General features: G+C 41.0%; 2 protein-coding genes across 2 annotated transcripts; one reads left to right on the top strand and one right to left on the bottom strand.

Annotated features, from left to right (window-relative positions):
• Positions 1 to 232: 232 nt before the first annotated feature.
• Positions 233 to 9,994, bottom strand: zbtb41 (zinc finger and BTB domain containing 41). Its single transcript, XM_034215310.1, has 11 exons — positions 9,648 to 9,994; positions 7,474 to 8,687; positions 6,347 to 6,554; positions 5,475 to 5,544; positions 5,066 to 5,213; positions 4,822 to 4,951; positions 4,602 to 4,697; positions 3,634 to 3,740; positions 3,421 to 3,526; positions 3,234 to 3,322; positions 233 to 1,624 (listed from the first exon to the last, which is right to left on the bottom strand). Exons 1-11 carry the CDS (start codon positions 9,773 to 9,775, stop codon positions 1,032 to 1,034), a joined length of 2,889 nt encoding a protein of 962 aa, XP_034071201.1. The 5' UTR covers positions 9,776 to 9,994; the 3' UTR covers positions 233 to 1,031.
• Positions 9,995 to 11,858: 1,864 nt separating this feature from the next.
• On the top strand, positions 11,859 to 25,509 carry LOC117545621 (protein crumbs homolog 1-like). The gene is made up of 9 exons (XM_034215475.1): positions 11,859 to 11,907; positions 14,047 to 15,018; positions 17,415 to 17,965; positions 18,071 to 18,236; positions 20,142 to 21,057; positions 21,530 to 21,571; positions 21,913 to 22,032; positions 22,707 to 23,009; positions 25,500 to 25,509. Exons 1-9 carry the CDS (start codon positions 11,859 to 11,861, stop codon positions 25,507 to 25,509), a joined length of 3,129 nt encoding a protein of 1,042 aa, XP_034071366.1.
• Positions 25,510 to 25,903: the final 394 nt, after the last annotated feature.

The following is a 25,903-nucleotide window of genomic DNA, read 5'->3' as shown; positions in this document are numbered from 1 at the left end:
AGCAACATTCACCAAGCCAACCAACAATAGCAAAGCATAGGCTTTATGCTACGTTTGATTTTGTAAGCAGCACGCTTTCTATGAGCAGAGCAAGCTTTTTAAACGCATTTTTGTAAATATATTATATATATAGCATAAGATCAAATATATAGATAGCTATTTATGTATATGACTAATGATGCGCGACGCTGATGATTTAAAAGTGTGCCCGGCCCAGTTAAACAAACATTCATATTTTCAAATAGATTTTATTGATCATGACAAAGTTTGAGGGGAGCACCACCACTGTTTTAGAATGTGAGTTTGAACGGTTTGAAACTTAACCTACAATTAATGTAACTGTCAAAGCACTCAAATACACGATTGACCACTCGTAATGTCATTACTGTTTTCACTTTCAAGTTTTTATCTCGAAAATTCATCAACCTCTAATCTCATATGAACGGTGTATGAGTGAAACCTTTACTGCACATTAGTTAATCAGAAATTGTCATCAATTACTGGTCCGCCAATCAACAGATTCCTTAAAAAAAACATGAATACCATAAAAAAAAGAAGGTAAATCCTTAAAAGGCAGGTTATTCTGTGAGACCAAAGAAATCAACCATCTTTAAAAACAGAAACGTAATTTTACACCCTGAAGAAAGGGGCAAGCCTTGGTATTTGTAACATTTAAAGTGTGTTGTCATCTCATAATAACTGGTACAAAAACATTTACTACAACTGTTCTTCAGTTTTATAGAGTTAAGGTGAGATTTGTCATCATTTCACTTAATAGAAACAACAACAAAGACAATTTAAATGTATGAATTTCTCTTATTTTTGTACAGCTCACACAAATACATTTATTTTGCGAGGCAGAAATGACCTGAGATCAGACTATCTTGTGCTTCACCAGAATACTTTGTGTTATAAGTGTAATGAATTGAAATGGACGAAGAATTAATGCCATCTGTATGTCAGTGGTGAATACTGTAGCTTCAGTTCTTATTAAATTAAAGTTTGTGCGTTAAAGGTCCAGTTTTAGTCTGTCAGTGTGAATGGTCAGAGTTGGAGATGTTCTGCACAGAGGGAGCAGAGTCCAGTCCCAGCAGGGTGCCGAGGTAGGACTGCTCCCGGGGGTCTAGCATCTGATCGGCCCTCACGACGTTGGCCGGCTGCGGAGTGAGGGTGTACTTTTCCAAGAAAGCCAGATCTGTAGCAGCCTGGTAGCTTGAGTTCTGCTGGTGCCCCTGCATGCTCACAACACTGTGAGTTTGGGAGGAGAGAGTGGTGGGATCCTGTGCTCCTCCCGCCATCCGCACAGGAACCAAAGTGACGGGTACGCAGACGTTAGCAGGAGCAGGCGGGCTCTGGAGGACTGGCTTGGGTTCGGCGTGGTATCCCTTAGAGGGCTCCTCAAAAGGAAGGGAGATCATTTTGTCCGTGCCGAGGGGCTGCTCAGAGAAGCGAACACTGTGCACGTGGTCAACGTGGTACTTGAGCTTGTCTTTTCTTTTAAAGGTGGCGCTGCATTGGGGGCAGTTAAAGGGACGAGCGTCAGAGTGGATCACCATGTGCTTCGTCAGGGTCTTCTTTATACGAAATGTCTGGTTGCACTCGGGACATCTGTGGGGTTTCTCTCCTGACAAGAGAACAAATGTATTTTCATAGCCATTTCTATCCTGCAATTCATAAACATTTCTCTTCCTTATTTCCATATCTACTAATTAAATAATCAACTAGTAACACAACTTTTAAGCAACCTTAAGCTTCAGTATATTAGCTAGTAATGAAAACACTCTTTTTTTCCTGTATTAAATCAAAGACAATTTCTTTTTTTCAAATCGCAATTGACTTTGGTATCTCTACCAATATGATAACTGTTCATGTTTTGACTAGAGTGTAGCCACAGTAACTAAGTGGTGCAGGGCTTAGTGAATGTGAAATGAGAAAACACATTTGTCTTCCTAAGTGTGGAGTAGTCCCCGCTTCTAGCTTATAGCATTTGACACTTCATAAATTAGCCTACCAGCTACTGCAGCTAGCACATTTTTTTGTAATCTCACAAATATAGATTTTTCATCAGTGTAGATTAGGAACCAAATTAGGCCTAAATGACCTGAGATCAGGCTAATGCTGTGCTGCACCAGAACACGTTTTGCCTTAAATGTCATCAGGTATCAAGCTAGCAGCTAGCAAACATTTAGAGCTTTTCTAGTTTAACTTGGTAAGAATCACTGCATCCCCTCAAAGATCACCACAATCCATTTCAGTGGGAATGCTTCTTTTTCAGCCTAACATTGTTGAAATAGAGCATCTCATATTGTTAGCGATAGCAATACGTTAGCGTGTTGTGAGTAAACATTTTTGAAAGAATAATATCCCCAACAATTAATGCTACAGCATTAATATTACAGCATATTTTGTAACTCCATTTTATTATCTTAACCTCTTAAAATCACATCTTGTTAGGGCTTACATACAGTATGAACACAAAACTGTCTATATAGAGAGTAGATGAGGGTTAGGGTGAATGAGGTGAATAAGGTGAATGGGTTAGAATAGGGTTAGGTGAATAAGGATGAATAAAATATTAAGTTTCTTTCTTTTGGGGGGTTTGGGGTCACATTCGGGGCAGTTAAATGCAGAGGTGGGAAGTAACTATGTACATTTACTCAAGTACTGTACTTAAGTACAATTTTGAGATACTTTTACTTCACCATATTTCCATTTAATGCTACTTCATACTTCTTACCCACTACAACTCAGAGGTAAATGGTGTACTTTTACTCCACTACATTTATTTAATATCTTTAGTGACTTCACAGATGTGGATGATTGATGTGAAATATAATCAAAGTGTTAAATCAGACTTTAGTTCCACCTGGAGTAAATCCACAAGCTACCCTGCAGTATACAAAGCCATTCAAACTAGCTGCTCCTTTACCAGCTTTGAGAACACTTTCATGGTCAATCATTAGAAAACATATCATATATATTATTCTGAAATGGACCAATCTGCACAATGACTACTTTACTTTTGGTACTTTAAGTATATTTTGATGCTAATACTTTTGTACTTTTACTGAGTAACATTTAGAATATTCCTACACTCTGGTACTTCTACTTTTACTTAAGTACAAGATCTGAGTGCTTCTCCCACCTCTGGGTAAATGCATCCAAATGCCATTGTTCTGCTCTCATATTGGGTTTTCAAGCTGATATATCCATGACCCTCTTGGTTTCCTTACCTGAGTGTGTCCTGAAGTGCATTTCTAGACTGGACTTTCCTTTGAATTCTTTCTTGCAAACCTCACACTGATGCACAGCCGTTTTATATCTGTGGACAAAGTTGACATTATAAGATACAATATAAGAAATGTTACATCAACACCTAAAAAAAGAATGAGTGTGAATGTGATTTGTAAAATGACACACTTCTGCCAGACTTTCTCTCCCAAATGAATACTTTTGTAGTGGACCGTCAGGTGATCATGGCGTCTGAAGCACTTTCCACATTCTTCACATTGGTGGGCCTTCTCACCTGTAATGAACATTGCTCAAATTAAAGTCACTGCTGACTGGAGACGGGGAAGAGTACAAAGTATATCCCATGGTACTGAAATGCAAAGAGAAACTTTTTTTTTGTACCAGAGTGTATTTTCTGATGTTTGGTCAGGTGATCGTGGCGTATGAAGGTTTTCCCACATTCGCCACACTCATAGCGCTTATCGTCGTGGTGCACTCTGAGATGGAGCCTGCCAAAGAAACAGTACACATATTGAGGAGTGAGTCCTAAAACCTGGGAATGAGTTAGCATTTTACAACTTCAGTTTCCCTCATCTCAAATTCCAAAAATGTTTTAATGCATTTTTGTAAAATAAAGTCTGTGGTTAACACAAGCCGAGGAGATTTTCACATTTTGCTCCACGAAACAATTGTTTTTAGTAAATACCCTACTTTGAATGTCCGTAGATTCTATGTGTCATAAAAATGGTGGTTGCTAAATGTGGCTAAATGAGACTACTAAGGCCCCGTTTACATGGAGACGGTTCGGGTTGCATCTGCTACTTTTTTCTACCGTAACGGAACCGCGGAAACAGCCCCCTCAAACGATAACGGGTCCCAAGGTGGGTAGATCTGCGGACGGAACACTCTGGGGGGTCAAACGGCTCCGTGTGTATGCCCTATACGCCATAGCCCCGACTCTCCCCACCACGAGCCAGGTCCCGGTTTCTCGCAGGACAGTGCACCCAGCAGGAGCCTCCAGCTAGATTGGATCGATATGGACATAAACGCGAGTGAAGTCTAATCGGACAGGAGAGAGAGATCAGCGATCAGCTGCTGCTGACGGAGACACGCAGCTCTGCATTATCACCTGCAGCTCCGCCCGCTGTGATGGAGCGATGTACTACAGCATATTTTTCGCTCGTGAGTAGCTTGTTTTGCGCGCTAGAATATTGACCCAAATCTGGCTCCATAGTTAGCTTTTTACTTCTGGCTATCGAAATCCAATGGAGAAATCCCATTGACTTTTTGTCGAGGGTGCCCTGGCGATGGTCACTTATTGGTCTGTTAAAAATGTCATCAACACAATCTTTAAATGTGAGCGGACCCACCTGTAGGAGCTGCTATGACGGAAACTCTGGCCACAGATACTACAGAGGTGAGGCTTCTCCCCACTGTGGATCCTCAAGTGCTCTCTCAACGTTGTCCTGAAAGAAGATAAGAAAGCATCTCAATAAATGCACACAGTTACTGTAACAATGATTCTATTCTTCAAAATAAGAGTTGCAGATAAGGACAATGTGAGGGAAAGTTAAGAAAAGAGATGCACACCTTTCCCGCACAGATTTCCCACAAACAAAGCAGGTCCACTTCCTCTTTCCTCCATGCGTGCACTCTATGTGCCTCTTTCTGTTGCCGGTGTCATTAAACTGGCGCCCACAAATCTCACAGGGAAAAGGACCTGAAAACGAGAAAAGACACAAACTCTCCGTGACATCATTTTAAAGTTTTGAAGACATCTTTGACATTTAATTATGCATTTAATTTTAATCTGTAGGGATACTATTCTTCTCACCTAAGTGGAACTTCTCTTGGTGTTTCAGCCTGGCAAACCTGGACCTGAAGTATTCGTCGCAGAAGGAGCATTTAAAGGGCCGGTCCTGCGTGTGGAGGATCATGTGCTCCTGCAGATGAGGCTTGCGGGTGAAGGTCTTCAGACAGATCTAGTTACAAAGAAGATCAATACAATCATAATTTACTCTTTCATACATTTATTGATTTCACAAATGCATTGATTCATCATCATCGATCCATTCCTGGTCGGAAAATGGTTGGCTAAGGTTGGTGAAAATATTATTATGGTGTGCACTTAAGACTGATATGGACTTTTTAAGCTTTTATGAGGCTAAATTACATTTTCCAAACAGTCCCTTTAAGTTTATCTTACATAATAAGTTCATAATATGACAGAAACCCATTCTTACAGCACATTTCCAGACTTCACTCTTCCTCTTCCTCTTGGTGAGAAACTCTTGGATGTGGTCTGGATGAAACCTTGCAGGAGGAAGAAAAAACATGACATCATCATGGTATAATTTGACCGACCAGTATGAACATTTTTGACATAATATCATATGACTTTCATTTTTATAATTTTAGACATACTTTAGATCAAGGGCTATTCAATTAGTTTGGAATGGGGCCGGTTGATGAAAATGCTCCAAAGCAAGGGGCCGGGGAAACGATGGCTTGAAATATGAGCAATCATATTAAGAGCTTCAGATACAGTAAATACTACAACAGCATAGTGGAGTGCTTATATTGTGTTTAATTAAATCAAACAACATAGCCCCAAGGCCTTTATATATAGAACTCAGTAGGCCTACATGTGAAGCTCATTTAACCATCAACATCATTTCATTTGATTTCATTTAGGTGAAATTATCTAATCATTCACGCAGAGATGCAATAAATGACAGGAGTTGTCACTACAGTAGCTAGTAGGTGGGTTCGAAACCCGAGCCCGCAGAAGTTTTCAGGCAATGTCTTCCCCTCTATCTCTCAATGTAACACCCTCTCTGGAATAAAGGCACTCAGGCCCAAAAAAAAAAACTTTTTAACATGATACTCAAAGGGCCAGTAAATATCACCCCGGGGCCGAATTTGGCCCGCGGGCCGCCAATTGAACAGCCCTGTACTATACTATGACATTTTTTTAACTTTTTGACATGCTATACTATGACTTTTTTATATTATTTGTTCTAGTTGTTGCACTAACCGAATCAGAAGTGCCTGTGGAGGAATAATCTCATATTATGTAGATGATATATTTCATTGTGTGTGCGCTCTGCCTCACCTCCTCACGTGCTTGGCCAGGGTCTTCTTGCTGGCATGGAGTTTGTTACAGAAGGGGCATTTGTGCTCCTTCTTCTGGAAGGGGGCATCGCTGGCATGCTTCTTCTTGTGGACGGTCAGGTTGGACTTGGTGGAGTAGCGCTGCAGACAGATGTCACACTGGAACGGTTTCTCTCCCGTGTGCACTCTGGTGTGACTCTCATACTTTCCTAAAACATGCAGGAAAGGTGCACAAGTTATTACATTGTGGGGAATGTATTGATAAGATCTCAGGGAGATCGTTATCGGGGCTGATCAAAGGCTTTTCAAAAAGAAAATATTTTAAATCGGATTGGTATCGTCTACTCTAGAAGGAGCCAATCTTATCCTCCAATATATGTAATCATGGGTTTTTACATGGGTTGCACCATTTGAAAAAGACGACGAAATACAATTGTCTTGAGTGCAATCAGATTCACAATATTTTAGGAATTGCACATTTTTTAAATCGTAACTATTTGAAAAAAATATTAAAATGGCCATTGGTATGCTTAAACAAAAAAATGGTTTTGTATAGAAATATTCTTATTGGTGTTTGGGGCGTGAAAATACGTGACATCCCCTATAAAAAGGAGCCCTATTCTGCTCATTTTAAGGTTCATATTAGTATTTAGTGTCTCTACTGTGACATGTCTCCATGCTTTAATGTTCAGAAAGCTCTTTATTTTTCCCATACTGCCTGTGCTGCAGCACCTCTTTTCACCCTCTGTCTGAAACCAGATGGAGATGTATCAAGTAGAGGGGGGGAGTGTGTGGGAGAGAAACACAGGGCCTTGTAGACCATTGAAATGCACACAGACCTATACAATCAGGTCTGTGTGCACTATAGGAAGGGGAAAACCCAAAAAAGCATTATAGGGCATCTTAGTGGTAAAGTTTGATGGACATTTTTCACAAATGTATATATCTAATAATACAAAATGTGTTTGAAAAGGAACAACCTATTTAAAATTGCAGCTATATCCCTAAACCATGTAAGAAAAGATGAAGCATTTTAGTAATAAACCTGATAGTGACGATGCTTGTGTTCAACATCTCCACCTGGTGTGGACTGTGAAACTAGAGGTAGAACTACTTCATGGTTCCCACCTGCTCGGTCGAAGGTCTTGTCACATTTGGGGCACTTGAGGATCTTCTTGGTGGAGGTTTTGATGATGACCGGAGCCAGACCTTCAGGATAAACTCGACTCTTGGTGGAGCTTCCTGCTGCTGCTGCTGCTGGTGCATGCACTTCCACCTCTCCATCCGCCTGCTGCACCACCCTTTCTTCATCTGCACCCTGCTGCCCTGCGCTCTTGTCTTCACTCTGGGTGACCACGGCCTCATTCATGTCTCTCTCCTCTTCCTCCACTTCCTCGTCCACTATGTCTCCTGGTTGAGATATCTCTGCTACGTCCAGTTTAGGCGCTTGTTTTTCCAACTCCAGCTTTCCTGCTTCTTTCATTCTTCCTTCAGCTCTCTGCACTACAGTCCTTTGTTTTTCCTCAGAAGTGGTGATGACATTGTCTCTCTGATACTTGGTGGGTGTTCTCCTCCTGCGAGCCGATCTGCGCGTAGTCGCCGCCGTCTTCTCTTTCTCAGTCGAGATGTCCTGCTGTGCATCAGTGTGACTCTCAGACAAGCGGTCCTGCGAGGGGTTTTCCATGAAATAAACATCACATGGGCTCTGGATGTCTGTGTCACTCGGAGGTGAGTCGATGGAGGTCATTTCCACCTCAGGAGACCCTCCTATCTCATCCTGAGCGTGGACCACACAGACTGGGTCCCCTTCCTCACACAGCAGCTTGAGTATATCCATCATGTCTAAGAATCGTGCCGCTTCAGTTAGATTCTGGAGGTCTGTCTCTGCAACAACGCACTCAGAGGTGTACAAAAAGCCAAGCAGGAGTTGGAAAACTGAGTCCTCCACATGGTCCAGAGTCACGTGCGCTGTGGCAGGGTTTTTCGAGAGCTCTGCGTGGAAGTAACTGCTCCCGTGAGCCAACACCACCTTGTGGGCGCTGTAAAGCTTCCCACCCACAGACACCGACACGTCGCAGAACCTTTGGCGGGTTCGGTCTTCATTCAGGAACTTGAGGAGGTTGTGGCTGTGCTGGGACATGGCCATGTGCCTGATGTGTGAGGAGGATTCTGGGACAGTTTCAGAGTTCTGTTGGGCGGTGAAGTGCGGCACAGGGCCGGGCTCAGAGGAGAAGTCATTGCTGGTGCTGACCTGGCTTCTGCGCTTGGGACGCAGTGGATTAGATGGCTTCTTCTTCATTGGTGAGGCTGTTGGGGGACCATGAATCCCTTCTGGAAAACAGCTAAATACAAACAGGGCTCAGATGAAACATGAAATGCTCTGAATGACTGGGGTTCACAGGTGGAAGAAGTACTCAGGTACTGTACTTGAGTAAAAGTACCAGAGTGTTACTAGTAAAAGTCCTGCAATCAAAATGTTACTCATGTAAAAGTACAAAGGTTTTGGCATCATAATATACTTAAAGTACCAAAAGTAAAAAGTACTCATTATGCAGATTGGTCCATTTCAGAATAATATATATGTTATAATGATTGATCATGAAAGTGTTCTCAAAGCTGCAGCTAGTTTGAATGACTTTGTATACTGCAGGGTAGCTTGTGAATTTACTCCAGGTGGAACTAAAGTCTGATTTAACACTTGATAATATTTCATATTATAAATCCAAATCAGTTAAGTAACTAAAGGTATTCAATTATTGTAGTGAAGTAAAAGTAAACGATTTAACGAATGACAAAGGAGCAACAAATTGAAATACTCTAAGCAGAGTACTTGAGTTACTGTACACCACTGCTGGGGGTTGCTTCAAATTGATAGGATTGTGATGTACAAGAATACAAAATGGCTTAGCATGTACATTGACCACACATTAATGGTATATTAACAGTAGGTAGCTGACACAAAGGGGTGTATTATGGTGAAATGTTATCAAGAATGGGAAATTGTGCATGAAAATAAGCACAATAACGATTTAAAACATACGTGTGTGGTATATTTCTCAATTGTATTCAAACAAAGCAGAAAGGAAAGCTATTTGTTATCAACATTTAGCTCAAAAACTCTGACAAAGATGTGAAATGTAGCTAATAAATACATTTGCATACACCTCTCCTCCACCTCAAGGACCCCTAACATGTTATCAGACTGGCGGACGGGCCCCCTCCGAGGAGAGTGTTGACAAACGACACTTACTGCTACCCCGGAAATACACTTTCTATATCGGGATGTTTGATTGACGTCCTACCTTAGAGAAACGAGCCGCCTATACAAAACACTGCAAAGCCAAGACGACACACGTAACGGGGAAAATAAACGGAGTAATAATAATTTCCTGAACCGTGGATGTAGGTCTGCGACGCCCCACTTTTGCATCCTTTAGAAATGTCCGACTCCGTAACAAACCGTTTTCCCATTGGCTGCTTTGGCTTTTGTCCTTAAATGCTCCATAAAGCTCTCGTTTATATGTTTACAAATTACGTTTAAAATAAATACTTAAATAAATACAAACTTTTGGAAGTTCATTATCATATAAACGTATGAAAACTCAAACACTTAAACGACGAGGACGCGTTGTTAATAAGGTTCACGAGAGGGTCCATGAGACGAGGGGATCATGGGTAATGTAGTCGATGTTAGCTATGACAGGTTTTACAGTCTGCGCTTTTCAGTGCTGCAGGCTCATGGACTTGAATTACATGTATTTTACTGTGATATTACTCAGAATGAAATGTTAAGGCATCACTAATGATATTTGAATATATTTTAACACTGACAGAGCCATTGTTGCTGTTTAGTGAGAAGGCTACTTTTACTTTTACACTTTAACTAAACTTGGTCTTGCAGGATTAATTGTGTGTTTTAAAAAAAAAAGGTATTTGACTTACCTTTAAGAAAAACATTTTAATTTATAATTCAACCACTTACTTTACCTAAGGTTTATCATATGAGTCTATATGTGTGCAAATAAATTGCACATTTTTCAGGCACACACACAATTCCTAATAAACGTAGGTTCTAATATTATGATACATTTGCATTTATTTCAGTTTTTATTTTACATATTGGATCCATGTCCAAGTCCTAATGTAAAATCAAGAGTGACTGCAAAACAAGTAACACTACAAAGAACAGTATTAGCCAATTGAACGCTCTTCGGTCCATTTAGATAAATGACAATGACCTCAGTTACGTTTTAATGACGGCAAACCATCACAGATAAGAACATGACCTCTTTCAAAGACTTTGCCTCGCTCCACATGCTGCAGCCAAATACTCAACACAGGCCACAGTGTGTAGTACACGTGTTTGCATTTGCTTTTAATGTTTATTATCTCCATGGTTAAGTGTGTGTATTCTTTGCTGAATTGTGGGAATATTTCCTCCTCCATATCACTGAGGCTGTAATAAAGTGAAACTGGATTTAAGGTCAAGCTACTTATCACCTCTTTAATCCCGTTGTTATGACCAGCAGACACTTATATAAGTGAACATCAGACTTCAGGGAGGATTGTTGAGGTTTCTCAAATTAGCTTCCTGAGTGAATCCCTCCAAACTAATTGAATGTATAAGACATTGTAAGTGCATTAGCCTAATCCCTCTGCTGTGTGTTACAACGCTCCAGGCATTTCAGAAAACACAGAGAGGAGCAGGCTGAAGATGGAACTGCTCACTGCCTCTGACCTGAGGTGAAGATCCTGACCAACAGATAGTCTATCGGAGCACTTGTTGAGGACAATGTGGAGATTCAGCGTGCATGTGTGGACATTATGGTTGCTTTTTGCAGGTAATATTTGGATAAAGTGTACATGTATTTTACTAAATGAGATTACAATTATTTGAAGAATGTTTTTAATATATTTGAGTTGATAAAACTAAAGGTATGTTGTTGAAAAAGGGTATGGCCTGTATTTTTAGATTTTCATCTACGCAAGGGAAGTTAGTGATAACAAAAAAATATAAACTAATTATAATTACAACCTTTATTTATAGAGCAAGAGATAAAGCTCAGAGTGCTTTATGAAAATGTATAAAATAATTGAAATGCAAATGAAACACATTCGAACTATTGTAAATTGACAATCCAATTAAACAATAAAAAGGTATTTTAAATGAAAAAAAAAAACAGACCATGAAGAGTAATAACAAAAAGAAAACAACATATTAAAGCAAATAATACAAATAATAATGATATTTATTTAAAGCAAATGTAGCCAAATTCATCACTTATCTTACCTCATCATGATCATGTTTGGAAATACCATTAAGTCTGTTGGAAAACACGCTACACACTCTAAATTATTTACATTTTAAATGTATTCCAACTTCTAATGAAACAGTTATTTGGGGTATTTAATTGTTTTTGTGGTTTCTAATCCTCATTCTGTAGGTGCTTTATCTCTACACACAGATGTGTCAATGTGTGCTAATCTTATTGACTCTCATGTTTAAAACGACCATGCAGTCCAATTCGTTCAAGGAATACTTCAGCCCCAAACTGACCATGTGTACAGTGGGGCAAAAAAGTATTTAGTCAGCCACCAATTGTGCAAGTTCTCCCACTTAAAAAGATGAGAGGCCTGTACATTTCATCCTAGGTATACCTCAACTATGAGAGACAAAATGAGAAAAAAAATAATCCAGAAAATCACTGTCTGATTTTTAAAGAAATGATTTGCAAATTATGGTGGAAAATAAGTATTTGGTCAATAACAAAAGTTAATCTCAATACTTTGTTATATACCCTTTGTTGGCAATGACAGAGGTCAAACGTTTTCTGTAAGTCTTCACAAGGTTTTCACACACTGTTGCTGGTATTTTGGCCCATTCCTCCATGCAGATCTCCTCTAGAGCAGTGATGTTTTGGGGCTGTCGCTGGGCAACACAGACTTTCAACTCCCTCCAAAGATTTTCTATGGGGTTGAGATCTGGAGACTGGCTAGGCCACTCCAGGACCTTGAAATGCTTCTTACGAAGCCATTCCTTCGTTGCCCGGGCGGTGTGTTTGGGATCATTGTCATGCTGAAAGACCCAGCCACGTTTCATCTTCAATGCCCTTGCTGATGGAAGGAGGTTGTCACTCAAAATCTCACGATACATGGCCCCATTCATTCTTTCCTTTACACGGATCAGTCGTCCTGGTCCCTTTGCAGAAAAACAGCCCCAAAGCATGATGTTTCCACCCCCATGTTTCACAGTAGGTATGGTGTTCTTTGGATGCAACTCAGCATTCTTTCTCCTCCAAACACGTCTAGTTGAGTTTTTACCAAAAAGTTCTATTTTGGTTTCATCTGACCATATGACATTCTCCCAATCCTCTTCTGGATCATCTAAATGCTCTCTAGGAAACTTCAGACGGGTCTGGACATGTACTGGCTTAAGCAGGGGGACACGTCTGGCACTGCAGGATTTGAGTCCCTGGCGGCGTAGTGTGTTACTGATGGTAGCCTTTGTTACTTTGGTCCCAGCTCTCTGCAGGTCATTGACTAGGTCCCCCGTGTGGTTCTGGGATTTTTGCTCACCGTTCTTGTGATCATTTTGTCCCTACGGGGTGAGATCTTGCATGGAGCCCCAGATCGAGGGAGATTATCAGTGGTCTTGTATGTCTTCCATTTTCTAATAATTGCTCCCACAGTTGATTTCTTCACACCAAGCTGCTTACCTATTGCAGATTCAGTCTTCCCAGCCTGGTGCAGGTCTACAATTTTGTTTCTGGTGTCCTTTGACAGCTCTTTGGTCTTGGCCATAGTGGAGTTTTGAGTGTGACTGTTTGAGGTTGTGGACAGGTGTCTTTTATTCTGATAAGGAGTTCAAACAGGTGCCATTAATACAGTTAACAAGTGGAGGACAGAGGAGGCTCTTAAAGAAGAAGTTACAGGTCTGTGAGAGCCAGAAATCTTGTTTGTACAGTAGGTGACCAAATACTTATTTTACCGAGGAATTTACCAATTAATTCATTAAAAATCCTACAATGTGATTTCCTGGATTCTTTCCCCCCATTCTGTCTCTCATAGTTGAAGTGTACCTAGGATGAAAATTACAGGCCTCTCTCATCTTTTTAAGTGGCAGAACTTGCACAATTGGTGGCTGACTAAATACTTTTTTGCCCCACTGTATATCACCTCACCCTTTGTTACCTTGAATTCTTGAAGAAAACTTTGTTTCCCTCGCATGCCTCCACAGTGAACCAAGAATTATAAAACTGAGGAAAGTCTTAATGAATGGAAGTAAATGAGGGCAGCAACACTATATCAAAACAGTTGTTTACAAACTCTCACACAGCTTTTGCAGTGTTATCCTAGTGTCATTTATCCAGTAGTTCATTGCTCAGTACTTCACAATCACATCGATTTTCAATAAAACTGCACTATTTAATCACTTTGGCACTTGCACAGACAAGTAGCGTACCTGCGTTAGTAATAGACTTTTTATGTGAAAGTGTTAAACACAAATCCCATTAACTTCAAATTATCAAGACATTTCTCCATTATCCATTATTGTCCTTGGTTCAATATGGAGGCATGGAACAGTATTTGATTGAATGATCATTAGAAACACTGGGTGAGGAATGTAGATACAAAAGGTAATCTCAGGGGGATGTATTCTTTGAATGATTTTTAAGAACTCATTTTCATCTGTCCCTCCAGGCACTTTCTCCGAAGACGACCTCAGCAGTTGTGAAAAGCAGCCATGCCAAAACGGTGGTCTGTATGAGAGCCACGATGGCGCTTTCAGGTGCCTTTGCTCCCAACAGAGCCAGACCGGGCGCCTGTACGGGGGAGAAAACTGCACAACCGCACTTTCAGGCTGTGATGACAACCAGTGTGAGAACAGAGGAATGTGCTCCCCTTTACTTGTCCATGGTGAGCACACCTACACGTGCATCTGTATTGCTGGCTTTACGGGCCCTAAATGCCAGACCCCCAGCATCTTCTCATTCGAGACCAAAGGCTACATTTACGTAGAGACTCAGCTTCTTGACCCAGAAGCTCCCCTAAATGTGACATTCAGCTTCAGGACGGAGAGACCCTACGGCACCCTGCTGCAGCGCAGAGTGGACGACCTTCTCCTCAGCATTGAGCTAACGGATGGGCATCTTGGCCTCCGTACTCTCGAGGGTCAAGGCTCCAGCACTCTGGTTCAGGAGCTACCGGAGTATTTGTCCAACAACAAGTGGTACACGGTTGAAGCATCGTTGGGTGGTGCGGTCAGCATGATCCAGCTGCTCTACACTGAAGAAAGCTGCACCAGGGCCTCCATCTCTGAGGTCCAGCTGCTGGAGCCAGCGCCTGCTCTCCCCGAGCCAGGGTCAGTCCGTCACAGCCTCTTCATCGGAGCAGTCAGAGGGAACTGGAGTTCAGGCGGAGGAGCCGATGAAGAAGACCACCCGCCTGCTTTTCTGGGCTGCTTCAGAGATGTACTTGTGGACTCACGTCTGGTGTTGCCGTCTGCAGTGCCAGATGGTTCAGACGCCCAGGTAAACGTCAGTGAGGGGTGCAGCGACAGAGACAGGTGCGATGACAGCCCGTGTCAGATCAGAGGGCGCTGCGTGAGCCAGGGGTGGAGGAGCTACACCTGTGAGTGCTTCAGGCCCTATGAGGGGGACAACTGTGCCGAGGGTAAGACACACAGAGGATTCTAACAATGTACATTTCCTTAAGAACTGCACTTTAATGTGTCATGTGTCATGTCATGCTTTTCCGGTTATTACCCGTCCCCTTGTGTGTTATATAGCTTTTTCTGCATGTAAACGGTCTGCAGAGTCACAAACCCTCAATGTACACCCTGTAGCGAGTAAAACTCTAACACAGAAAATACCTGTCTATGCTGCCCTAACGCCTCGTTGGAGATTTTCTTTTTTCTTCCTGGTACCAAGTGACATAACAACGACCAAATGGACCAATCCGTGGAGCTCCTCACACTCACTCAGCCGTATCTTTTCTCAGCCGCAGCTGCGTGGATCTCCACTCACAGTTCCCCACACACTCACGTGTGTGTGCGCAGGCTGAGTTCAGGCTGAGCTCCGCCGGGTCTCGCTGTCTCGCAGACCCCACGCAGCAACCAAGACACGACACCAGTAATATTATACAGCTCACACTGTCCGCTCCTCAAGTCTCAAAGGGCGGAGCAGCGAGCCCCGCAACGTCCCGCCAACACGGCACCCAGACCCCACGCAGCATTCTCATCTGTTTGTCATTACTGGTATTTTCTGGTTGCTAACAAACGCCATTGTAACACATAAACACTGATGTTCCGCTGTACGGTGGTGGACTCATCAGAACAGAGTGGGCGAGCTGACCAATCAGAGCACAGTGGGCTCATAGGGAGGGGGGGGAGGACAGAGAGTAAATACACATACTATACAGAGATGCTGTATGAGAAAACCAATGTGAGTTTGGAACATTGAACAATGTAAATCTATTCTAGTAGACCTCAACAATGGAATTATGATCAGTAGGAATGGCCATGTCATGAGACCTTTAATACAAATATCCAATACCATTTTTGTATCATACTTCTACTCTCTCAGAGGATAATCTTGTCCCTTTCACTCCACTACATTTATCTGACAGCTTTAGTTACGTTTTTTGGATTACAATTTTTTAACCCCCTTCCTATCGTTTGTGGATTTTTAATGTTGGTGATAACTGGACCGTGTTCCATTTGAGAAAAATAGCTCAACGCCTTAAGCTAAATAAACTCTTTAAAAAGCCTCTTGGATCAGCTCAAATGTAACTGGTTTTCTGAGAAATGTAGGAAATGTTCACTTTTTATAAATGCGTTGTTCTCACAGGAGATGCAAAGAAACAACCATAATGATGTTATGGAATATTATATATTGCTGATGTATATTCACAACTGTAGGAGGAGTTACAATGAGTGCAGCCTTCGCCAGAATCAGAATACTTTATTTATACCTCGGGAGACAGTTGGTCATTTTAGTATGAAATATAAATTGATTGGTAAAGGTAAGAATGTGCAATCAAATTATAATTAAAAAGTATTTAAAAAGAAGACGTAAAAGTAAAATGTCCAACAAAAGATAAATCAAATATAATTAAAATATTGAAATAAACATAACATTTTAATTAATCATTTACAACAGTAAAATTAATCAATGAAAGCCATAATATAGAAACGGAAAACACTGACAGGGAACATTTTACTGCACAATAAATACTTTGACTTGTTCATTTAACTATTTATTGTACTCATTAGGGTTTTTAATCCACAACCTTTACAGGTCAAAGCAAGTTCAACGTCAGTGCAATACATCTCAAAGGTTAACTGTGAAGGGAGCCACCCAGCAGGAGGTTAACATTAGTCATTAGACTGTAAAGGAGCTTACAGTGCCAGTAGAAATAGCCCCGTGCTCAGCCACACACCTGGGCAGAGGATTAAAGAAACGTGGGTTTCAGTTGCTCACCTGACTGGACTTGACAAATCAGTGAGTCTTATTGAATCGTACCATGCTGAGGCATTTGCATTGGTTAGTTTCTCCAGCAGTTTCCTTTTTCCATGAACGTAGGGCACTTGCCATTGTGAAAACTGTGCTAGGAATAGTCAAATGTTACCCATCTGTCAAAACCAAGTGTCCAGTTCTAAAAAGTAAAAACCGATGTGGAAACGAATTAGAAGCCTTAAATCTGGATTATTTCCATTGGTTTTAGAAAATGACCCTATCCTCTCTCTTGTTGTATTACCTACCTCAGTAAACATTTTACGTATGAGTTTATGGTTTTAAGTTTTCTTCCCTCAAAAAAACAAGATGGTGACAGATAACGTGCCAAACTTGTAAACAATAGTCCATAAAAACCAATAGTTGACGCCGAAGGGACTACGCCCACTTCTTTACAGTCTATGGTCAATAAGATTTTGTGGCATCAATCCTCTTATGTGACCTGCCTAAAGAAAGCAAATAGGCATATTGCCCAAAATTGTATGGTTTAAGTTTGGCTTTCACGCCCTTTTCTCTCTCTTCCATCTTCCATCTCTCTTCCTTGTACCCATGCAGAGTATGTCACAGCAAGGTTTGGCAACCAAGACGTGGAGAATTATGCTTCCTTCTCATTGGATGACGAGCCAGGTGACTCTGTGAACATATCCCTGTTCCTTCGCACGAGACAGTCCAGCGGCCTGCTCCTCATCCTGGCCAACAGCACCAGCCAGTACCTCCGCCTGTGGTTGGAAGAAGGAAGGATCAAAGTTCAGGTCAACAACTTTGAGACCCTCGTTGGTCGGACTGCGATCAGTGACGGACATTTTCATCTGGTGACTGTGATGCTGAAAGGAATGGCCGCCATGTTGTTCCAGTCGGCCCAGAACCAGGGCCATATGTTCATCAGGCCTATCGATGCTCATACTGGGGATCTGGTTTTCGTTGGGGGGCTTCCAGACCCGAGGGTCTCAGCTTCCTTTGGTGGCTACTTTAAGGGATGCGTCCAGGATCTAAGGATTAACAACAAGCGACTTCAGTTCTATCCCATTGAAACTCCAGTGGAATCTTACATCCTGGAGCAACTTGTCAACGTTGCACAAGGATGCAGCAGTGACAATGCCTGTGCTGTGAGTGATACCAATACTGCTACGTCTTTAGTGAGATAAGGCTCAATTCTCATTCTTTACTGATTTTTACAACGTGATTCATTTGGGTTGTTTTCTCTCCATTAGGTCAACCCCTGTCTCAACGGAGGAGGGTGTTACTCCATGTGGGACGACTTCATCTGCAACTGTCCGCCTAACACTGCGGGGCAGGGCTGTGAGGAGGTCAAATGGTGCGAGCTGTTAACCTGCCCCTTCCCTGCTGTTTGTCAACCCCGCTCTCAGGGCTTTGAGTGTAAGTGACCTGAGTTGAGATCCTAAAGTCTTGCTATTCCTGTCTTATAAATACCGTTGAGATCTATGCTAGGGATAGTAAAGTGTATACAGCCAACTGAATGTATAAGCACATCGCCAACTAAAAGCATAAAATAGGTGTATGTTTTTTTCTTTTCTTGTCAATTTCAATGGTTTCAATCTGCAGTGTGTGGTCTCGCTGGTGCGGGTGCTGATTAATTACACAGTGGCTGAGTTCAGAAGGGAACAGAGTTGAGACAGGGATATTGCATAGGATTCCTCTAAAACCCGGTAATCCCCGGTCAGATTACGTCGGCCGCCACATGCCTGCGGAGGTTCATGATGATAAGTCTTCCTGGAGGTGTCACATGTTAACACAAAGAGAAAAGGAGGTGGTATACAGCTGTAAAGCCACCCCATCAAAGCCAATCCATTAAGTGTTTTTTACTACACACATATTTGACGTTTTCTCCCTTTTCTGCAAATAATGGCCAATTTTCTTTTCTTTTTTGATGTGGTTACAGCTTTTGGAAGTCTTGTTCCTCTGTTTGTTAGAGGATTGCCTGATGTGCCATTAGATGACACAATAAGGTGGCTGTTTAATGTTTTGTCTGTTGTGCACTTTGAAAGACAATTGACAATAGGTTTATTTTGGCTTTTTTTATATTTATTTTGTAAGATAAGTTCAAATAACTCCTGCATAAAATATTACTAAATAATAAAATAAATAAATAATGATAGTTTTGATAATGTTCTTCAGGACAGATAAAGAGTATACTGAGCTAGCTTTGTTATCTTTTGGGCACTCAAACATGTCAATATGATTGGTAATAATACTTTATAATAAATAAAATTATTACATAAAGAGTCAAGTATCATACTATTACATCATTGTTAATTACTGTAACAATGCATTAAAATGTGATTAGAAGTTATATGTGGTCATTTATATAATCACATTAATGCATCATAACAGTGATTATAATGTATTACAACAATTGGAATTATACTATATTATATATCAGTTAGTTGGAATGCTGTTAACAATCGTCCCCCAATCTTCACATGTATATCACCGGTCCATGCCTCAACAGCTCTACGCCAAATCTGAGATCTCACCATATGCCGTTTCCATGGAATTTTCCATGATGTCGCTATAACTCCTATGAAAATGTTCAAAAAGTGCTCAAACTTCACATGTGTGCTAACAGTCCAGCCGTGAAGACATCTACGGGACAGTTTTGAGATTTCTTCAAATGCCATTACCATGGAAACACAATGCTCGCCTTGAAACATAGTTTTCTCATAACTTCAGTGAAACTGCTCCAAACGCCCCAAAACTTCACAGGTTTGGTAACGATGCAGCCATCAACGCATCGAAGCGTATTATGGGGTGTCATCAAATCACGTTGCCATGGCGACAGATCATTCGCCATCAAGTTAGTTCAGAAGTTTGCAGTTCAAATATTCTGCTGCTTTTCCAAGCCTTTTTACTTTCTTTTCTTCTCTCATCACACATTCAAGCCCCCAGTCTTCATGTATCATTTCAATCTCAATGATTCACTTTCTTCTTACACATTACATTTCAGCATAGCAGTTTAGCTTCAGATTTTCAGCATAAAGCATTCCCACTAGCAATTTCTTCAGGAATTGCATTCTCTAGTTTACTATGGTCTTTCTGAAACAAATCAGTGACCAGCAATTATGAAGTATTATTATTATGAAATACAATGTGTATGATTTTTGTTATAAAGCATTATGAATATCTATGAATGCTCAAAACTATAATCATACAGAGCTTTAAGTAGATTATAACGCATCATAAGTGTGTTTATGATGCAATATGGCATAGAAAGTATAAACTAAACATCAGCTAATTTAAATTACTTTCATTTCTCCCCCTCAGGTTTGTCTAACGTGACATTCCGTGTTGAAAGCAGTGTTTTGAAATACCGGAGCAATGGGAAGATTAAGCGCAACCTCGACAGTTTCTCCATCAGCTTCCGCACAAGACAGTCCGCTGCCACCTTACTGAATGCACATAAGGACTCAGACCAGGTCACCATCTCCCTCCTGGACTCTCATGTGGTCATGGAGCTCCAGGCTGGGGCAAAAGACTCCAACAAGGTGACCGTACGAAGCGAGGGTCCGATCAGTGATGGAGAGTGGCACACTGTGGAGATCAGCCTGGAGAACCAGACCCTCCCAACGTCAAGATGGATCATGATTGTTGATGGAGGCAAGACTGAGGTTAGTATGTCCAGAACAACATCTGGGGACCTGGATTTTCTTAGGGAGGGAGCATATATCTTCCTAGGGGGGTTAAGCTCTGAGGCTGGGGTGAACATGTCTGGCTGCCTGGGTCTTGTGGAGATCGGAGGCCTTCTTCTGCCTTTCCACCTGGACACGGAGTTCAACGTCCCGAGACCTCAGGAGGAGCAGTTTGTGATGATAACCCCTGGTGTTGCCCCAAATTACGGCTGCTGGGGAGGTAGAGTGTGTGCACCCAACCCCTGTAACAATGACGGTGTGTGTGAGGACCTGTTTGACCTGCACCACTGCATATGTCCCTCCGAGTGGACGGGTCCACTGTGTGAAAAGCAAGCAGACTCCTGCATCTCCAGCCCCTGCATTAACGGACACTGCATCAACCTCCCGGAGGGGTTCGAGTGTGTGTGTGAGGTGTGGTACAGCGGCAAACAGTGTGACCTGGAAGCTGATATGTGTGAAAACAGCAATTGCAGCGAAGGCGCCACGTGCCTCAAAGGTTTCCGGAGCTACGGGTGCCTCTGCCCTCTGGGTTTGACGGGTGAATACTGCAAGTGAGTTATTTCGCAGTTTAGAAGGAACATGCCTGTGTGGGTAATGAGTTGTATTTATTTTTCAGTGGTGGGATGAGCAAAGCACATTTACTCAAGTATCGTACTAAAGCACTATTTCGACATTGGTGTACTTGTTTCTTATTTGAGTATTTTTTTTTTAACTACATTTACTTGAACTCAACTACACTTTGGAGGCAAATATTGTACTTTTCACACCACCACATGTATACAACACTCAAGTTGCTAGCACATTTTTACATACATGATATGACAGTTTTTTTAAGTAGCTCAAATTGGCTCAACTCATCATACTATAGTACTGCTAAACTGATCATTCTACTTCTAATTTAGTACATTTGTATTAAGGACTTTTACTTGTAATGGAGTATTATAAAACCATTGTATTTGTACTTAAGTAAAGAATGCAAGTACTTTTTTTACCGCTAATAATAAACAAACTGGTTTCTTACAGCGAGAACATTCCGGAAATCCCATGGTACATTGAGACTCGTCCGTAAGTGCTTTTATGTAAAACATTTCCGTTTTATTTAACAAAACATAGTAAATATATAGTGCTGCAGGAATGAGTCCTAAAACCTGGAAATGAGTTTATGAAGTCAATGTTGATTTGTTAAGATTCCTGATATAAGGTATATAGTTCAAACTAGCTATCGGTTCTAAAGCTAATCGTTTTGTTCTATGACTAAAAATAAGTCAGTCTTGTTAAATGTTGAATGTTTTAACTGTCTAAAAAGAGGGGGGTTGCTAACAAGTGGTTAAATGAGGCTTCAGAGGTTTTGTGGGGAACATTAAAAGTGAAGGACATTGACATTTGCTATTGTGCTCTTTATAAAGAAGTCCCCATTTACCTGTATCGACATGCGCTGGTACAAGATGGGACTACAACTGCTTTAATGGAGGGAACTGCTCTGAAGAGGACAGCTGTCACTGTATGCCTGGTTTCGTAGGACAGTGGTAAGACATACATTATGATCTCTCATCCTCTTTGCTCCTCGTGTGTTGTCATCACGGGTGTCTCACCCTTGGGTGACTGCACCTCTTGGCCCATCATGTTGTCAATGGATTGGCGGATGTTTTATATTGACATTTTGTTTTGATACAAAAAAATATAGAATTAAATTAAAAGTGCAAATGAAACCTCACGTGAGAATCTTGTGACCTTTAATGAACGTTGTTTTGTCTATAGGGGTTCCATAATAAAATAATACATCTATAAAAATAAGAAAAACATGTGGAAATAAAAATAGAGATAATCCAAAGTCAATTTAAATGCGAAAATGTAAAGACAAATAGATAGAAATATAATTACTAAATAAATATGTGGAAGTATAAAGTAAAACAAAAAAACATTATACATATATATATACTTTTACTTCATAAATATTTCGTTCCTTCCTTGTGTCTTTATTGTTTCAATTAGTATAGCTCTTTTATGACTCAATTATTTTCAGCACTTTCACCACTTGGTGAATGTTGCACCAACACTTGGGTTTGAAGACAGAGCCCCCTTGTGGCAGATGAAAGCTCAGTTTATCATTTCCTTTGGGACAACTTTAAAGAGTTATCATCACATTGTACTTTTTCTAGTTTCTGCTCTAATACCCCTTTGTCCTCATGTTTCCTTCCAGGTGTGAGAAGGACGTTGATGAATGTGTCTCAAGCCCATGCATGCACGGCGGCTTCTGCGTGAATTACATGAACGGTTTTGAGTGCGTGTGTAATATGGATCACGTAGGGATACACTGCCAAATAGATGTCAGCGACTTTTACCTGTACGTCTTCCTGGGCGCGTGGCAGAACATGTTCCAGCTGGTGTCCTTCCTCGTGATGCGACTCGACGATGAGCCAGACATTGATTGGGCTTTCATCCTCAACGAGGAAGAGGGGGACATTGGAGTAAATGTAGGCCCAATCCCAAATCACCCCCTCGACCCTACCCCTCCGTGACGGAGTGAACTCCGTCTGTAGCCACAATCGCAGCTGAATGAAGTTCCCTCCATTAAGGGTTAAGGGTATAAATACAGCAGCAAGCTTTGGGACGGCCTCCCCTCTCTCCGACAGAAACAGGAAATGCCGTAACTGTATGTAACAACGGTTTCAAATCAGCATCTCTTAGACAAAAAGTGTAAATTAATAACTCAAATAAAACTCCAAACATCTTTCATTGTGTTAGCCTACTTTTTTGTAAAACTCTTTTAGTTTTTAACCTGATGTTTATAAGCTTCTTAGTTTTTGCAACAATCTGTAAATATACACAGCTTTATAATAAAATGCACACATTTACCTTTTTCTAGACTAAACACAGGTATGATCCTAAGTTAAAAACATATGAGGTTATCATGAGATTGTTAACATCGCAGTTTATCAGTGGATGTTTGCTGGAACTACTTGTAAACAGCGTGTTTCCTGACGGACACACACAGCGTTGAGACCGGTCAGGTAGAGACCGGTCTCAAGTCAGCACCGCTGCAGACCTGCAGACTCGCTGTTTTTGAACAGTACTTAATATGGCGGACCCTCCGCGCGAACGGAGGGGTAGTGTGTAGTGGTAGGGTGTAGGGGGCGGTTTGAGATTGGGCCTCAAAGAGGCCCTATCCAGAGCCCTAGAGAGATTAGTATCTCTAGGGCTCTGGCCCTATCATGCTTTTTGGGGTGTTCACTTTCCTGTCGTGTGTTATACGTTTGTGTGCATGTAAATTGTCTGCAAAGGCTAAAATCCCTGTGTTCCCTCCAGAGGGAATTTCTCTCCCACACTCTCTCTCCCCCTCTACCTGAAACGCCTCCATTGGACTACTTTGTTTACTTCGGTAACATAATGACATCACTAGGTTACACTTGCGCTTCTATTGGCTTGTGCTGCAACACATCGTACGGTATAGGCTAAGGGGCGGAGCAAACTGGGCTCTGGTTTCAGACAGAGGGTGAAAAGAGGTGCTGCAGCACAGGCAGGAGGAGAAAAATAAAGAGCTTTTTGAACATTAAAACATGGAGACACATGTCCCAGTAGAGGCACTAAAGACCAGTGTTGGATTGGTTTATTTTTTGTAGTAACTAGTACTCTAACGCATTACTTTTTAAATTCAGTAACTCAGTTACCGTTACTATCTGGTGCGTTACTCCGTTAGTTTTTTTTTTCTATAGTCAACAGCCAGGCGAACAGAGATGAGAACTGTACTTAAGTACAGTACTTGAGTAAATGTACTTAAATACTTCCTGTGTCACATGCGGAGACGCGCTGTGGGCGTGTTTGTGTTGTTTACTAACAAGACTATCATGGCGGCGGCGGAGCTCAAGTCTAGTTTCTCCACCTGGAGATATTCTCACTATTTCACTTTTGTCGAGCACAAAGAAAAGAACGTTTTAGTTAAATGTAAGTTGTGTCCTGGCGGGTCAAAGATCCTATCTACTGCCCAAACCAGTCATTCAAATCTCTTAAAACATCTGCAAAAACAACATGCTGGGACGAAGCTAGTAGCTAAGACCACAGAGACTCAGCCGACGCCACTCCACCTCCACCGAAGCAACAGCGGCTGGATTTTAACCAAGGGACTGCTGGCTAGGGAAAAGTCGATAAAGCCATTGCACGGTATGTTTTAGAACACATGCAGGCTATTGCTACAGTGGAGTCACCCGCTTTCAGGGAGCTAGTTAGCATGATAGCATGTCCGGGCGGCACACGGCATATGGAACGGAAAACTTTTTCCAACTACCTGGAGAAAGAATATACAAAAATGGAAAGCCAGCTAATATCGATGCAATCCAGATTGCATATAATGCATGTCAAGTTGATCAACAGATTGTATTATTCTCCAATGCAATAACAGTACTGAAATGAAGGCTATAAGGGCATTAATGGGACCCCTTTTTTCAATTAACTAAAACGATACTTTTCACAGTAACGCATTACTTTTGGGTTTAAGTAACGAGTAAAGTAGCTGCGTTACTTTTGAAATGAAGTAACTAGTAATGGTAACTAGTTACTGGTTTTAAGTAACTAGCACAACACTGCTAAAGACTAATATTAAACTAAACATTTGAATCGTAGGGCCCCTTTCAAAAAATGTAGTATCCAAATATCAGGGGTTATCAGGAATCTGCACACAGCACAAAAAAGGGATCATTTCGAATTTTTTACATTATCTTTTTTTTTAAATAGTTAAAGGAACTCTTCACACCAAAATACCAAAGATATATAAGTTTACTCATACATACCTGTAGTGTTATTAATATGGTAAAAAGAAAAATTGTTATTATAAATAAATAGCACTGAAGGTAACAGGGAAAATATATATTCTTTCATTTTTTCATTTCAAACCTTTAATTAACCAGGTAGGTCCCATTGAGATCATTGATCTCTTTTTCAAGGGAGACCTGCAGATGGACTAGTCCTTTAAAACTCATGAATATCTTTGTGATCTCAGCTCTATTTAAGAGTGTGGGAATAATTTGAACAAATATACTATAGTATATTGATGTGTAAATCAGCTTTTTATTGTATCTAGTGTACTGATAAGGTCAGTAATAGAAACAGTTCTGTTGTGAAAAGATTGATCTGGTAATGAATATTACATATTGCACAATATATTAATTAAAATATATTATTTATTAATTTAATCTGGTTCTCATACTGAAAACCTAACATTAGTTTGTATTGTGCCTTACATTTCCATTTTTCTCTTGAGCACTGCTTTCTTATCAGTGTATGAATTATGACAGGGAGACGTATGCATGCAGTTATATAATCACTGGATATAAAACAAATACCTGTCTCTATTTAGATATATATTGTTCTTTGTGTATTGATGAATGTACCCTGCGTTCACGC

Source organism: Gymnodraco acuticeps, unplaced genomic scaffold, assembly GCF_902827175.1.
Source record: "Gymnodraco acuticeps unplaced genomic scaffold, fGymAcu1.1, whole genome shotgun sequence".
Classification (NCBI taxonomy): Eukaryota; Metazoa; Chordata; class Actinopteri; order Perciformes; family Bathydraconidae; genus Gymnodraco; species Gymnodraco acuticeps.
This window is presented reverse-complemented; position numbering and strand designations above follow the sequence as displayed.